We start from the raw sequence: 17,034 nt of genomic DNA on the forward strand, positions 1-17,034 counted from the left end.
TTTTGTGCCTCTTTCTCCCCAGCACCTTTTTATTTTTCACCCCTTCCCCAACACCTATGTTGCTTGAATCTCTTTGAGGGTCTGTTTTACCCCTTCTCCAGTACCCCTTCTTTACCCCTTCTCCAGTACCTCTGTGCGTCTCTTTTTCCCCTTCCTCGTTCATTCTGTGTGTCTCCCCCCAGCACCTTGTCTCTTTCTCCCAGCTCAGGTGAGTGTTTCTTCCACTCCCCCTATCGATTTGTAGTCTCTTCCATCCCCCTATTCATTTGTGGTCCCCTTACCTTTGTAGTAATGGCCGTGCAGACCGTGACAGGAAGCTGTTTGGTGCTTTCAGTGAGCACTTCCTGTCAATCTGGGTAGAGGATACAGAAGATCTTCTACCATGGATGACATGGCCAATTAGTGACTGGCAGAAGGGTGGAGAGCTTTGCTATGCACTCCTCTCCTGCTGGTCACCTGAACATTTTGGAAGGTCTTAGGGGAAGGTGTCACTGTAGTCCTTATCCAAAAAGAAATGGTAAAGTTAAGTAATTTTATAATATACTTTGCATTTAACCCCTTAACCCCTTAAGGACCAAACTTCTGGAATAAAATGGAATCATGACATGTCACACATGTCGTGTGTCCTTAAGGGGTTAAGGACCAAACTTCTTGAATAAAAGGGAATCATGATATGTCACACATCATGTGTCCTTAAGGGGTTAAAGATATAAAATTATTGGTGTTAGGAATTTTTATTATACAGTCTATTCTTTCAATTTGCCAATTTAAAATGTGAAACTCTTTGTCAATTCTTAAGAAGTTCTTGGTTACCTAATGGAAATAAACCTCCTAACAACCAAAAGAAAATGTGAGACATGGTCGAGCATTGCCATTATAGTCATTTAATCCTGAGAAAATATAAAAACTACTGCTTAAGAAAATCCACCAACACCCCAATAAAGTAATTCTAAAATTAATAATATTGCCAATCACCATTCCAATATATGATCATTTCAACAAATCTCTATAGTCACCATTAATATAACAGATCTGAGAGAAGGTTAATTTTATAGAGGTTCATATTACCCAGGTTTTTTTTGGTATTCACTATCAGTACACTGTATCCAGGACACTGAAAATACGGATGCGTATGATGATTCAAATCGACACTTTACACTTTAGTGAGTTTATATACAATAGCATTATATATTAATCCATTGAATTGAGCCTGGTCCATGTTTACTATAGTTCACTAAGCATGATTTATAACTATATACATATATTTATTTAAAGAACAGTTTCTATTAATAAGATAAATTTCAAACACTGTTGAAATTCATCTGTTAACACTGTTTAAAAGGAATTCAGGAGGAATTATTACAAGTTAAAAAAAAGTGCATTGCAGCATAAAAAGGAAGAAGCATCTATAGAGAATATTTCACAGAAAGACCACACGGGAAAAATATATTATCTTTTATTATATAACATTGTCAAGAACACAACAGTCAAGAAATCTAGTATTCTGTGTGTGTGGAGAGGGGCATGGCAGAGATCTAGTGCTTCAGTATCATGTGAGGCAAGTTCGCGGAAGATAGGGGGGTTTAATGAATAGTCGAAATGTGTCAAATATTGTGATGTGGTGAGATAGACATCAAGGATATATCTAGGTGGCAAAATGCATAAAAAATGTGATTAATTGCACTGTGCATCTTCCAGGTAATATCACTGAAATATAACTGTTTCCCCAAAAATTAATTGCAGGGGCCCAAAACTGTTTCATGTACACACTCTATCATCCATCCCTTGGGCAGCCATCTTTCTTCTTCCCTCACCAAACATGCAGTGGGTTAAGTAATATAAAGAGTGGGGTTTCTCGGAGGTCCTTCTCTCTCTTCTTCTCCTGATGTGTGGAATAGGATCTGATTAAACGTGCAAGAGTCCCCAAGGCCCCTTAATACCCTATAAATAAAACTGTCGCCCTCACCATCACAATGGACTGTGGAATGGTAGCTAATAGTTATGCTAGTAGAGTTTCCAAAATGTACATATATAAGGTTATAGCCAGTCTCCTTAATGTATGCCCATCACAAAAGTGTAATGTCAAGGGGTGCCCAATACTTGTGGCATTACTAGTTGCAAGTTCACTTTTCCCCCCACAATGTACAGTATAATGGGTGGCTAGTCAACCTATGGGCTTGTTTTTCTGTGTCTGACAAACTATATTGTTACTTTAATGAATGCAAATTACTATGGTCAGGAGATTTTAAAGTTGGTGGTGCTATAGATAGATTGGACATTGCTGGCATTATACAATTAGGTGGGAAGAGGAGTACATTTAATTGAACTGGGTATCACCATGGCATATGCACATTTAATGGTCTAAATTATTTATTGGCCCTTCTTTTACATGGATCTCCCAATCTCATTGAGTATGGAACAGACAGAGGAAAGCTACAAATCAAAGCTCCACCGTGTAATGTCTCATGTGGAGTAGGAATGGCCAAAGAGATATCTTTAATCACATTTCCAGGAAATGGGGTAATGAACAAGGAAACAGTCTCGAGTCCCTAGCTTTTAAATATTAAAAACATGGGTCAGAGCGTGAGGAGCAAAAGTATCCCCTACTCATGAGATCCATGAAACCACCACTCATTTTTCCCTGAGACCCCAATAGTGTTGCCCTAGGATTGTATCTACGCAAACTTAATATCATGTTGTTTTCATGGGCATAAAGGTTTCTGCTGGTGTTTGCAATAAGTATGAGGCCTTTTTTTCACAAATGTGTCTTCAAAGATAATGTTTCACATTTTGTGTATCCCAAAACAGGTCACTGTGTAACCTGTAGATTTAAACAAATATCTGTTTCGATTGATTTGCTGTGATGTTTCTTGGAGTCTAACATACTTTTGAGGCCAAAGCTATATAAGGAATCTATCAGCTAGCCTAATATACCTGTGTTGTTATTACTTTGGGGAGAAAATAATTATGAGATTGGTAATTAGTTAACATCAACTCAGCCAAAATAGTTATCAGTCCTATAACTAGCACTACTCAAACACCCACAGTTCTGACAGGTAATGTGGTATGAAAGTACTTGATACACAATGTACTTGGTGTAACGAGTGCACCTTGCACTGCTCATACAGTTATATGTTTAACCATCTGAATGACAGAATGATAAGCAATGACAATCATTGGATCCATAGTGGTTCTCAAACAAACTCTCATGGACCTCCAAAGTGCAGGATTCAGGGACAACCAATATCCATAAAAGTGCTTTTTTGAAAACCTTGACCATTGATTATAGATTTTGATCATTAATGGATTGATACCAATTCATCATTTCTCATATATAGATAACGATAACCATTAAACCTAATTATTCATATTTTAAAATCCTGAATAAAGTACTGTTTAGCAGTTGTTTGATTTTACAAATGGGTAATCCTACGTAATACAAGTAGCTACATTGGCATAGGTTGTGCATTAAGTGTACTTTGTGCAATAAGTGTTTGTGACTTTCTTTGATAAATGTTCAAGTGACCTTGTGTGATGTTTTAGGTCAACACCACTGCTGGCCATCTCTGATACCTGCTTACTGTTTTGAAAGCAAAGTTGCTTGTTGGTACAAATGACAATGAATACATCTTTCCTCCTTTAAAACAAATATAATAGAAAACATAAAGAAATTCAAAGTGTTGCCATAAATTGTGGAACCATTGTCAAAATATTAAATTACTTTTTTAGCTATTTGTTACGGAGCCTAAACCAATATCAATTGTTGTAGATTTTTGACGAGTATAGCCTTGAAATTCTATTTTTCATACGGAAGTTAGCTCTTTGTTTATGTATGTTTCTTTGATTCCCTTCCACTATTGTAAATGTATCATTAATAAGAAGAACCCAAACTAATTGCATCTGCCACAGGCTTCTATGTGTTGTGAACTACATACAGCATTGCCCCTCTCCAACACAAACCTCCTTGTTTCCAATTGTCAATATGTTCTACACATTTTTTATTGACGCCTCCAGCCTCCTACATCACACTGTGTAACACACTGCAAACACCAAATATTCTTGGCAGAGACAGGCAGGTGAGTACATGAAGTGCATTACTGTTTTGCTTCCTTGCCCTTTAACATGTACACTCCTTTAGGGTTAAACCCTGGTATGTGAAGTGCCAATCTACAGGGCAATCTTAAACTTATTCTTAGTGTTCCATTTCATTTTGGGAAGGTTACGTATCCGGAATTAATTGCAATCTTGTCTGTGAACCCCTTTGGGGTGTATGACAGGAAGAAAGTGAAAGAATTTGTTCATTGTTTCTTTTGAGGTCATCAGGAAATTAGGTTCCAGCATACAAATGATGTGAGTCTTTCAACAAATGTCCACCTTTAGAAGGCCCAAAAAGACTGTGCTTAGACGTTTTGCTCAAAATCCATCTACATATTCTGTATCTGCCCTGTTAGCTGTTATCACTCCAGTCTGGCACCATACCCACCCCATGGACAGAATGGTACTGGTGTGGGGACAGGGTCCGGGGCACAGCATGGGGGTAGATGAATTCAGAGGACTGGAGAGCCGAAGCTTGTTGTAACCCAGACTGAGGTGCACATTGCCTCACAATGGTCTGATGAGAAGGTTGGTGTTGAAACATGGAGTGGGAATCTGCAGGTGGTGTGCCTGTATGGTTTCCCAGTCTGGGCATAAGGGAGCTGGAGGTGAAATGAGCTGAGAAATGCTGATAGGGCAGTCTCTCCATGGATTGCATCCCACTACCTACTGTGCAACTGCTGTAAGAGGGCACACTAGACCAGCTGTTGCAGGAAATGTCCTCTAAAGCAGACACAGGTTCTGTGGCTGCCGGTGCCGAACTGGCATACATGCAAGCTTGGCGCTGGGCAGATTCTGTGCGGAAGGAGGTGGAGGTGGAGGAAGAGGATGAAGGTTGTTGATATCCAGACCGATAATAAGGATCCTCTTCACTTGGAGATGTGTCCATGTAGGGCTTTTTGTAAGCATGCTCAGTTGATTCTTCACTTACTGTAGGCAGAAGATAAAAAGGGAGACTAGTGTAAGTAAAAACTTACTAGCTGATACACACCAGCTATATTAAACTGCATTATGCTACATTATGAAGCTTGTTATGTATATTTTAGTTTGCAAGCTGTGAGTTATTTAACTTTTGACAATATACAAAGTAAAATACAATGCATTTACGAGCTCACAAGAGTCCATTCTGAAGTTGTAAGCCTTAAATAATAGAAAAATGACCATTAAAACAAATATATAGAGAGAGAACAAAACAATCACTTCTTTTAAAGCTGGTTCATTATCCCAAAAAATATGACCAAGCATTATTTAGAACTATTGGACACCATGCCCGCAAGTCATCCAGAACATCTCATCTCACTCAATTAGTTACCTTTAGTTTATTTTCTTACTCAACTACACAATTATTATTATTATTATTATTGCCATTTATATAGTGCCAACAGATTCCGTAGCGCTTACACAAACACACTAACCTACAACTACTTGCTGCTTGCACACTCTACACATATTCTGTAGAGTGGCTAACTTTAGAGACTTGAAGCCATTATACGCAGATATAACTGGCACTCTATAGTTCGATAAGATGTGATTCTATACTGGAGATACATTGAAAATTTACTCTTGGGCTTCACCTAGATTTCACAAAGAAGATCATGGAATAATTGTGTTCTTGGGCACAATGATTTTGAGACTCATGTTCCCACAATTCTCCTAGAATTCCTTGCTGGTTTTGTGTTTTGTGTTTTAGACTTCATCCAAGTCATATCTGCAATGGAACACTCTTTAAAAAAATGTGATGTGATCCAAGAGATCCAAAAAAACCAATGCACAGTCTTTGGAACTCATCAGTATTGTGTTGGCTGTGTCTCAGGAGTTGAAGTTTTACAGGTAAGTTTCAAAGAACGTTGTGATGAGAGTAAGCAGAGACATGATAAAACTCCCTACTAATGAACACAAATGTAAAATTTACTGTTGGGTCGCCTACATTATGACAAACAGAACTCAAAGTCTGTCCTGGGAACAGCAATTCTGAGAAATTGTGTTCCCTTGTAAAGCAAGGGATATATATAAAATTATTATTTATTAACAAAAACAAAAAACATTTTGCTAGCTTTGAAGTTAGTGTGCTGTATCTTGTATGTTGTATGAATTGACCCCCCTCGGCACTCCTATAATGTATTCATGTTTAGGTGAGATGCATCTGTTAATTTCACCTTAACAGCTACTTACACATCAGAGGAGTTATCTGTTTTTATTGTATACTGTCTACATAAAAGCTAGCACCAATAGTAGATCATCAAGTACAGGTATACCGAAAGAGGGTTTAGCATTTACATTTGTGTATTTGGTACAAGAGTTAAGTGAGTTTTTGGTGACAGTAATGTCCAAAAAAAAAACGAGAGCACAACTTATATTATATAATTATGAATAGATAATATTATGACGCCAAGTATCCATTACCTTTCCTTTTGCTGCAATGATATATTGGGCCAGGCTCATGGGGTAGAGCAGGGTAAGGATTTGATGTGGGCAACAGGTCTTGTGATGTGCTGCTCACTCCATTCTCACACTGATACTGTGAATTAAGGTTGGAAGACCCAATGATATTGCGTGTCTCAGAAGGGAAAGGACTGTGGTTGGAGGACACCTTCTGCCGGACTGTGCTTCTAGGGACCACTGGATACTCTTTACTGCAGTTGAGATAAAATGGAACGTTGATTAAAAATAATAAGTAAGATTTAATCCGTTTCCTTCAGATAATTTATTGGTTAATAAATATGTATATCAGGCATCATTGGAATTGTGTTTAATACCAAACTACCAACAGAATAATTTCAAAGCCTTTAGAATGTAACACAAAAAACGAAAAATTTGGAATCAGCTGAATCAGCGCAGACGCAACTCGCACCAGCTCCGCTAAAGACTATAGGAAAAACCCTAAAAATCGAACCAAAAGTCCTAACTACACAGGTTACTCACCCAAACACATAGAGAGCACACCCCAGGCACGCCATATGCCATTCTTCCAGGCTGCAAAGGCTCTGAGTAAGAAACGAAAAACCGGGGCCTACCACGCCGCCCAAAGCCTGGACCTGGCGGTGCTGGTTGGCGCCATCACACCAACGGGTACACAAGGAGGGAGACCCGCAACCCAGATTGAACGAGCCGCTGAGATGGGATGTCTGTCCCAGAAATCACCACCACACACGCCATCAGGAGCACAGGACATCAGGAGCACCAGCATGGCCACGGGCGCTCACGGGAATCCCCCGCAGGCTGAAAAACATCCACAGCCTGAACAGCCGCGCACAGGGCAAAACACACCAGCTGCACAGGACGGGTCAGCCCCGATCACCCAAAGGGACTTCCAGAACCTGGTAGGGGAAATTAAAAACCTACTAGCGACCGATGTAGCAATCATAAAAGCAGACACGCAGAAGGTTGCAGAACGAGTAAGTGTGGCAGAAGGGGATATCACAGACCTGAAACAAGATATGAACACTGTGCAGGAGGCTATCCAACACCTAAATGCCATGCAACAAACACTCTCATTACACCAAGCCACAATGGACGACAAGTCTAGGCGAAACCATCTTAAGATAAGAGGCATTCCTGGACACAGTGACTCTAGAAGAGCTCCCCTACTACATACGACGACTGATAGCCACCATCCTGCTAACTGCCCAAGCCATAAAAGTTACCCTTGATGGGACCTATCGCCTGCCAAAGTCCACCAGGGACCCAGCGGCCGCCGTACTGGACACCATAATACGCTGCTCATATTCCCACGACAAAATCGCCATATGGTTGGGCAAGACACCACTCCTCTTCGAAGGCGCAATCCTAACGTTCTACCAAGACCTCACGAGGTCCACCCTGCAGTGGTGGAAATCTCTCCAACCCCTCACAAACCAGCTGAGGACAGCCGGCGTCAAATATCGATGGATGACCCCCAGGTTTCTCGTGGTAAATCATGAAGGGACAGTATACAAAATAGCATCGCTTGCTGATACCCCAACACTCCTCGCAGCACTGGGCTTACCACCCCACACAACAGCCAACGACAGGTGAAAGAACAACCATGACTGGAACCCTGCCCAAATTACACCGTTCATACCGGCCGCCAGCCCGGCCACACACCCTGGGACTTGACCACCTCCAGGACTAAACAACTGCCTGCAATCTGCTATACTATAGTTTATTACTTTTATTTTCAATTGCTAACTGCATGTTCATACACGAGAGTCCCCTACAGAGGACCTAACATACTTTGACCTCCAAACCCTGCTGGTAGGCTCCACACCTACCAGCTCTCCCCCCCCCCCCCCACTACTCCCTAGGTTAGGGGTACCATCACAGAAGGGCCTGTTCACTCAACCCCAACAAACATAACACACGCAATAAAATGACAACCCCACACTGAACGGCCCGCTCCGTTTCATCCCTAACACCACTCCTGCTTAGTTACCAAACCACTCAATGTCTCCAAATCCATACACGCAACCATCCATACCAGCTCTCATACATACACCAAAGCACCAACGTTCAAACCTTTTTAAAAATGTGCAGAATACACATCGTAACATATGTTCTAACCACACAAGTTGCTTTATGTTTGCAATACCCATGCTGTGGCACAGCAGATTACTCTGTTGAATGTAACTCATGATATGCATAACAAAAAATAAAGAATTTATAAAAGATAAAAATAAAAATTCATAATTATTGAAGTTATTAATTTTACAGACTTGCATAGCAAACAGTCATACTAATTTATAGGCTCTCATGTCATTGTATTTTACATCTTGTACCCAGTGCCCACATTTAACTGCCTTTTATCTATTAACTTCAACACCAAAAAGCACAATGGTGGAATGTTACCTCTGCATTCTGGACATGCGATGCAGCTCCATGTCATCACTTCCTCTAAACCCTTTAGCAAATGGATTGTTCTCAATCTTTAACTGTGTGATCTGTAAATGAGATGAGACTGAGATCAGCATATCGCACTGTTCTATACAAAGCAACAAAAAGCTGAAAACATGGTCATTGGTTATATACACAATTATAATTATACTATACATTTTCTTTTATCTATAAAACAGTAGAACTATAGATTTTTGTCAAAGGTATCACAGAGGAGCATTTTCTCAGATTTTTTCAAACCGGTCATATTTGTACATTGCCAAACAATGAACCTATTCATTTTATTGAATTGTATTATATTTAGACTCTGACTCCTGAACTGGTATTTTTTTCTAAAAAGTATTAATCACGAGTTCTCACCTTAAATCCATGTGTTATATTGGATATCGTGTATATATATATACAATTTATACAAGTCATACTTTACTAGAAATGTTTCCTGTTTGGGTGATAATCGTGCGTGCCAAAATTCAGAAAGCTAAATAATATTTATATATAAATATGTGAGTGCATTTGGGTAGATCTATATATTTTTCACAGGCAGAAATAAAATATTTCGGAGGCATGTACATTAAAAGATTATAAGCACAATTATTTAACTGCAAGTAAATAGCACACTCTAATATCAATTTATTTAAAGGGGGAAAATGTGCTACCACAATTCTTTCCAGGCATATAAGTATATTTTTATTTTTATTCTGTTTTAAGACTTCTCCATATGGGCAGAAAAGTCCCTTTCATGTGTGTACAGATGTTACAAAAGAGAAGAAAAAAAAGACTGTCTGGCCCTACTCATTTCCAGAACCCAATGAAAGTATGTGCGTAAATTGGAGTAAGGTTTGGCAACTGGAATTTAGGTATTTAATTCATTAACCCCTTCATTGCAACACTATGCAAAGTGAATGCAAATTGGACACAAGAAACAGGGGAAAAAATATTTTCTTTTTTTAAAGTACAACTTTTTAAAGCTGTGATAATTAGATTTTTAGGAACAGTGTACATTTTAAATTTCTAAATAACAATTACTAAAAGAAAATAATTCAGACTGTTGCTTTGATTTAGGAGAATTTGTGTCTATTAACTGTAAACCATTGTCGGATTACAGCCCTTTATATACATGTCATGGCTTCAAATGTAATTAGACAATTTAGCATAATGATAGAACCATTGCCTAGTCAAGAACATTACACTCTATGGTTCAAAGGAGACAATTTTGTAATCCACTGGTGTCCATTAAATGATAATCCCTGCAAGGTCACAATCCAAACAAGATACGGACAACTGACAGTACTAGAGTGTCTAAGTCCAGTCAACAAACTGTTCTTCAAGTGCAATGGTTCCAGAAAACAACAACTCCGCTCCATTCAGTGATCCCATGAGACTGGTCCGGTGTTCGGCAGTTTGGTGATACCTCAGCAAGCTATTAAAACCTTATGTATGTGGTCTAGTTTTGAAACTTTTGGTTCAATGTGAGCTCTTAAGCTGTTTCTCTATAGTTCAGAATCGATCCTAATGGGAAATTCAATCAGTATAGGTCGGTCCATAAGCCTTGTGGTGAACCCCTTCTCCTCCCCCCGGAAAAAAGATGTTGCAATAAATAAGTCAGTGATAAGGACTAATGATGTAGGTATGTTAGAGATAAAAAACAAAACTTTTTGTCTACCATTATTACTTCTGCAGATTCCTCTCTCCCGTTCTTATTGATGGCTGAAGATGCTGAAAAAAAGATTTCAGCTATTGGAGTTGCCTAGGATCTAGGGGGTGCACTCCGGCCTCTTCAATGTCATGTTATTTTCTTAAATGTGTGTACCTATAGGTTTATGCTATTAAACAGGGTATAATATATCTTTGGGTCAATGGTTAAGTACATGGAGTTGAAAGGATTACTCTAGACACCATGACCACTTGAGTTATTTGAGGTGGTCATGGTGCCTGAAGTTTGTATATGCAGCATTTCTCTTTGAAATGTTGCATATACAGAGTTTAACCGCTTTGCCAGAAGTGTGCGGTCAAATCAGTCAGCTGGGAAGTAGAGTTTCAGATTGGCTAATGTCAATTCTGTGCAAATTTCAATGTACAGAATCTCATTCATTGTGTGAGACCGGTCAGCTGACTCTCTCAGCCAATGAATGAGTGGCAGGATCAGATAGCATAAACCATGCTTCAGAAGAGACCCTGGCCTAGCACGATCAGGTAATAGGGCAAACCATTGTAAACCAGTTTGCCTCATTACCGTGAAACTGCGCCAGAGCCCTCCTCACATCATAACCAGTACGGCAGGTTGTCTTGTTTCTATAAATAACATGCTGTTGTGTAGTTTTAGAGTTTGTGACTACGAAAAAAAACGTGATTTTTTTTTTCTTTGTTTTGAATATGTTATTTATATGTAATAGTGTACTATGTATACATTTAAGCTATCGGAAGAAAGCTCTATCTGCCCATAAAAAAAAAAAAAAAAAGATATATAATGTGTATTGGTGCACTTAGTAGCAAAATAAGAAAGTACAGTGGAACAAACACATATTGAAAACTTGCCATAAAGGCCTGCATGGAATGTCTGGAATTTCAGAAAAGCTTCAATCACTAAAGGGTTAATTATAGAATGTGTTCTCATTCAACCAGTTACATTTATGGTAGAATGCTGGAGTGGAAAGCCAATTTTGCTTCCTCTTCCATGATTGCCACCTATTTTGTAGAAGTGCCTACAGCCACATGCTCAAATGCTCCATGTAGTGACACACAGATACATCATACAAGCAATCAGAGGTGGTCACATAAGCCCACTTTCCTTATAGTGGAAGTACTTCTATTGTTATTGTATGTTTGTTTGTTTATGTCATCTCTGCTCAGTAGCATAGAGCTAATCGAAAAGTAAAAATTTAATGAGATTTCTGCATATATAAAAATATGTCAATTTAAAGTGATGCCATTCCACTTTTGCATAATATGTAAAAGATGAGCCAAAATGAATCCTCGGTTATTATTAGTATTTATAAAGAGACAACTTTCCCCCCTGCAGCTGTAGTCATTAGAATTTCTGGAAACTGTACCTAAGTGATGTTGGTCGGAAGGATCTGTGTATTGGCTAATAAATGATCTGTACTATACCTTGTGGTTCTGATATGATGTGACCGCTATAAATGCGGTCTCAGAGAACACATGGGTGCAGAAAGCAGTGTTCTTGGACCCAAATCCATTATTCTCATCCGCTTTAACAATGTGCAGTCTTGGTTGGTATTTGTGCATCGAATTCAAGATTATCTACAAATAATAATTAAAAGGAAAAAAGTTAGTATCCTCTATGCAATGTCAGAAGATATTAGAAAACAACATAGCTACAAAGTAATGGTAAGATGGACCCATCTTCCTGAGCATCTAGCTAATGTCCATTTAAAAGAATGCTTTGAAAATACAGGAATAGGTATACCCATGATATTTGGCTATTCTGTGGAATTGTGGGCATATAAAGCAGGATTATTTTTTTATCTACAAAGTCTTTGATAATGCTGTTCTAACAATACACTGTTGTGCTACTGAGGAGTATATTGAATTATCACCTGCACTAATTATGAATTAAATCCATTCGATGTATGATATACCGGTACATCAATTATTGACGCATGTGGTAGGCACAAATGGACATTATCTTAAAATATAAACCCTATAATTTCTGTTTTACTTGCGCAATTCCAAAATTGCTCTACTTCAAGACCAAGGCTGGAAATGTTGACACAGTTGTCTGGTGGAGACATTTTATAGGGATTTTAATTTGGAACATCAAGTCACCAAATGGCAGCTATGTGGTTAAAAAGATACACAGTTTCTATTCCATTATCAGAAGACAATGTAAGAATATCTCATTTCAGCTGTCAAATCAGATATTGGTAGATGCACATCATGCAGTATTACCATCAATGCAGCCTTAATATGTACTGATTGTAGCAGCTTTACTTCTTATACATTGCGTTTGTTGTTTAGAACCCCATTACATTTTACAATCCTGCAGAACTTGTCAATTTAAATTATAATGGGACTCATAGTGGTTTCACAGAGTAAACGATATTTGAAACTCTTTTTTGTGTTATTTTATATATTTGCTGGCTAAGAGCTAGGACCCTGTCTTGAAATTGTTTTATGTTTTAATACATCAATGAACTCACGCAAGATAAGTGGGATTTTGCTTGGGATGGATTGGAAGATGTACAGTATCATTCTCCATATTTGGAATACACCTTTAGGATTTATCCACTAAACACCAAATTGTAGTGTATTGCAAAATACACAGTAACATTCAGGCTTAAATTAGCCAACTGTAACTATAGCTGAGATAGAATTGCTTTTCAAATCAGTTATGTTTTCCCAAAACTTTCCTCCAAGCAACCACCCATTTGAAGATACCAGTGAGAGCCGAAAACCCAGCAGACTACAGGGTTACTCATGTCTAGAGCCTGCATTGCATTACTATAAAATATCTGCCTAAGGGAAAGTGACATGATGCCAGTGGGAAGTTAGAAAAACAGCTGGTATTATGTCACCCAATGCCTTGCACTGCCTAAAACCGCTCTGCCATTATTATGAAATGGGGATTTTAACATATTACCAGCCTACATTTTAAATAATGGCTTGAGAGCAAATAGATTGCAATGTATTTATCACTGCCTAAAGTATTATATATTTTTAACAGTTTTTAATACTTAATCTACCACTTTAATTTGACGGCCCACAAGAAAAATGCCAATTACAAGTTTAGTTAATAATTTCATGTAACAATTTAGAGCTTTGGCTCCCCAGCATTTATTGGATAATAATTCAATCTGTGGCACAGAGCTTGTTCTGTTAGTTAAATAAATTTGTGATTGTGGTTTGGGCAAGTAAACCTATGCTTACATGTAAAATTATAGCTTTTTGTAGTTATTTTGTATATCCAGTCATATTTGAATGTCAGTCCATGCCGGGGTAAAATGCCTGCTCTTTTTGCAGCCCCAACTCTTTCCAGACAGGATTGCCCGTTTTGGGCATCACCAGTGACACAAGTGGAGCCTCTGGCACATTCAATAGCCCCACCCACTTCCTGTTCCAATTTCACACCTCAAAATGGTGGACGGTAGGCTACTGCACAATGCAAGGTGCATGTGTAAAATGAATGTTGCCAATGGGGAGCAAGCAGTGTTCTCTTGTATGACATTTATGAAGCATGAGTAGCCAATGCAAAAGCCAGAGGTGCACACAATGGTCTTAGAGGGAACACTGATTGTGTGAATGCAAAATGTGATTTTATAAGCAAAATAGTCATATTAAAAAACAATACGACTTGAAATGTAGCATCTGTCTTTGTACTAAGTTGTGATTGAATATAGTATAATGTGTATTACCATTGTATGAACAAAGATACATGAACATCACAAAACTGTATCCCAATTAGGTTTAGAACCCATACAGAGACAGGTAAAAATGTAAAAACAAAACACTGCTAAGTGGGTTTGCAAAGTGTCTTATGTACATGAGACATTGTACTGAAAGACGCTAAAATAAACAATTTAATAACATAAATTCACATTATACTGTCATTTCACTATAGCCTAATGGATAGTAGACCCATGGGTGCATTATAAGAAATCACAGCCCAAGGTAATCTTGTCATGGCTGTTGTCAAAACATAGTTTTTCTTGTAGCCAGAGGATATCTGGGCACACATACGCTCTATCCAAAATCACAGACTTTATTGAAGTTGAACAGGCAACATTTTGGCTCACGCAGGAGCCTTTCTATCTTGATTGGTGAGTGCCGTTCCTCATCAAAACTTTGGATGTCCTTGTAGCCAGAGACTTCTGCAGTCATCAATCAATCTTTTCTGACAATAAACTAAACACCAATTTACCCACTTACAATGAAGCTTGAGAACAGACATGGAACAGCTAGAATCACTATGTAGCAAGACTTAAAGAAACACTCCAAAAACCTTAATCACTATATCACTCTGTAGTGGTTGTGATGCCACTAGTGATCTGATACCATCCCAGCAAACTATTTTCTAAATGTTTGTTTTTTTAATGCAATAAGTGTATTTCAGCCTTTAAAAGAATTATGGGAGTGATTTGGGGATAATGTTTTTTTTCCCAAATAAAACAATTTGTCATATTTAGATGAGTTTAACTGTGCACTCTAAGGACCAAAATGGTTTTTATCTTAATTAAGTTATCTGAGGCATAGATACAGCTTTGAAAATAAAAACAATGCCATATCTCAGGTATAACACTGTTTTCACGTTGCAATTTCCACATCTCTAACACACGGACACTAGCAGTTTCCAACCAAGATAGATCAAATTATTGAATCGATGTTATGTCCACCATCAGTATGCAAAGTATAAAGAATCATTGGATTGGCAGATTGATGTGATTGCCAAACTTGTGCCATGTGTCCTCAATGCTTCCCTATGAGAAGCATCTGATTGGACAAAAGTTATCGATTACTTCACCAGAGGAGGACTGGGTGGCATTGTGCAAAGGTGAGTGTAAGGCTTTTTTTAAATGGACACTAAAGGCACCCAGACCACTTCATTGACATGAAGTGGTCTGGGTGCAGTAACCCTAGCGTTTTTGCTTTAAAATGTCAAAAATGTTATTTTTAGTGGATATAGTTATGGTTCCAGGGTCAAACACTCCTCTATTGGGTGTCTTTTTCCCTAATGCTTCTATGATAAGCATTAAATTGGAAGCGAAGCCAGAAAGCTTGACATTGCGGAGGAGGAGCGCAGGACAGCACAGAGTGAGTCTCGGCACTGGAAAAAGGTAAGAGAACTTTTTCATAATGTTCTACTTTAATTTAGGTGGGTCCTGCATCTAACTAGTAATGAGAACGCTATAGCATTAGAAATATCTTTTACTAGGGGACAGTAAACTAAAATATAAAAAAAATGTAAAATATTGTTTACGTTTTTCAATTTGAATCTTTCTTTAAAGCATGCTTCAAAGATTTTCCTCACAAAATGTGTGAGAATTCATGCAATTCATATGTATGACACTGCTAGTACATTTCCACAAACATATTAAATAGCATGCAGCAGTGAAAGGGTTATGTGATGCAGTCCGAGCCTCTGGATTTAGAATTTTAGGCAAAGATTTCCATTTCTGAATTGGAAAATCCATAAAGTTTGCAGAATTTGGATGAATAATAGTTTGAAGGGGCGGCAGCCAGAAGTCCAGAGGCGGCATTGTGCAGGTTTGCAAACTCTGATCCAAGCTCCTTGCATTGTATACCACATAAAAAAAAAGAATTTCAGAGGTTTCCACTCATACAAATGTACATTAACCCATTCTGCTCTGCATGGATCTAATGGGTACTGAAATAAAGGATACTAACTTGTGTTAGCCGGTAACCCATGGGTAATCTAAATAACACAGGACAGGTTTAGTCACAATTACAGTTATTTATATAGCGCCAACATATTCTGCAGCGCTGTACAAGGCAAACATTTAATTCTAACAAAACATATATCACATACGTTAACAATAGTGAAGAGAACAACCGTGCCAAACACTCTTATAATCTAAAGTTGTCTGGAATTCAAAGTAAATTAAAAAATGTAGGCCTGAGTAGTAGAATGGGAAAAATTCCAAATACCAATAATAATAAAGTCATCTATGTTTTCCGATCAGCTATTTTGTCCTAAAATTTGAAATTCACTGATGATCCACACTTTAGTAATCTATCCTGAGTAGGGCCTATTCCTTAAAGGGTTACTCCAACCCTTGTGAGATAGAGGACTTCCCTGTGTAAAATGCACTATTGGGCACTGCGGATAAGGCCCTCCTAAAATCTTCAAAATAAAGATTTTTTACTTAATTGGAATCCAGCCACAGGCAAAGCTCCAGGCATTGATTTCTACACCTCTTCCGATGTCACTGGGGCCACTAGTGGTCCAACCCCAGGCTTCTAATAGAGAAGATTGGTCTGTTTTGCCAGCTCAGAGCGCATGTGTGCACCCTGGGCCAGCAAGGGGAGGTGAGGAAGAGTGGTAGTGGAGTGGGATGGTTTGAAAAAAATACTGAGGGCAATGGAGGTAGGCAG

At 38.5% G+C, this 17,034-nt stretch overlaps 1 protein-coding gene across 3 annotated transcripts in view; it reads right to left on the bottom strand.

Annotated features, from left to right (window-relative positions):
• Positions 1 to 3,981: 3,981 nt before the first annotated feature.
• The window catches only part of TBX5 (T-box transcription factor 5), a 68,726-nt gene continuing 55,673 nt past the window's right edge, over positions 3,982 to 17,034 (bottom strand). For all 3 annotated transcript variants that reach the window (XM_063454705.1, XM_063454707.1, XM_063454706.1), the window contains exons 6-9: positions 12,073 to 12,225; positions 8,920 to 9,011; positions 6,499 to 6,728; positions 3,982 to 5,025 (exon numbers count right to left, since the gene is read on the bottom strand). In XM_063454705.1, the coding sequence (XP_063310775.1) occupies positions 4,448 to 5,025; positions 6,499 to 6,728; positions 8,920 to 9,011; positions 12,073 to 12,225 (1,053 nt within the window). In that variant the 3' untranslated portion in view covers positions 3,982 to 4,447. The remainder of the gene's footprint in view (positions 5,026 to 6,498; positions 6,729 to 8,919; positions 9,012 to 12,072; positions 12,226 to 17,034) is intronic.

Source organism: Pelobates fuscus, chromosome 5 (assembly GCF_036172605.1).
Source record: "Pelobates fuscus isolate aPelFus1 chromosome 5, aPelFus1.pri, whole genome shotgun sequence".
Taxonomy (NCBI): domain Eukaryota; kingdom Metazoa; phylum Chordata; class Amphibia; order Anura; family Pelobatidae; genus Pelobates; species Pelobates fuscus.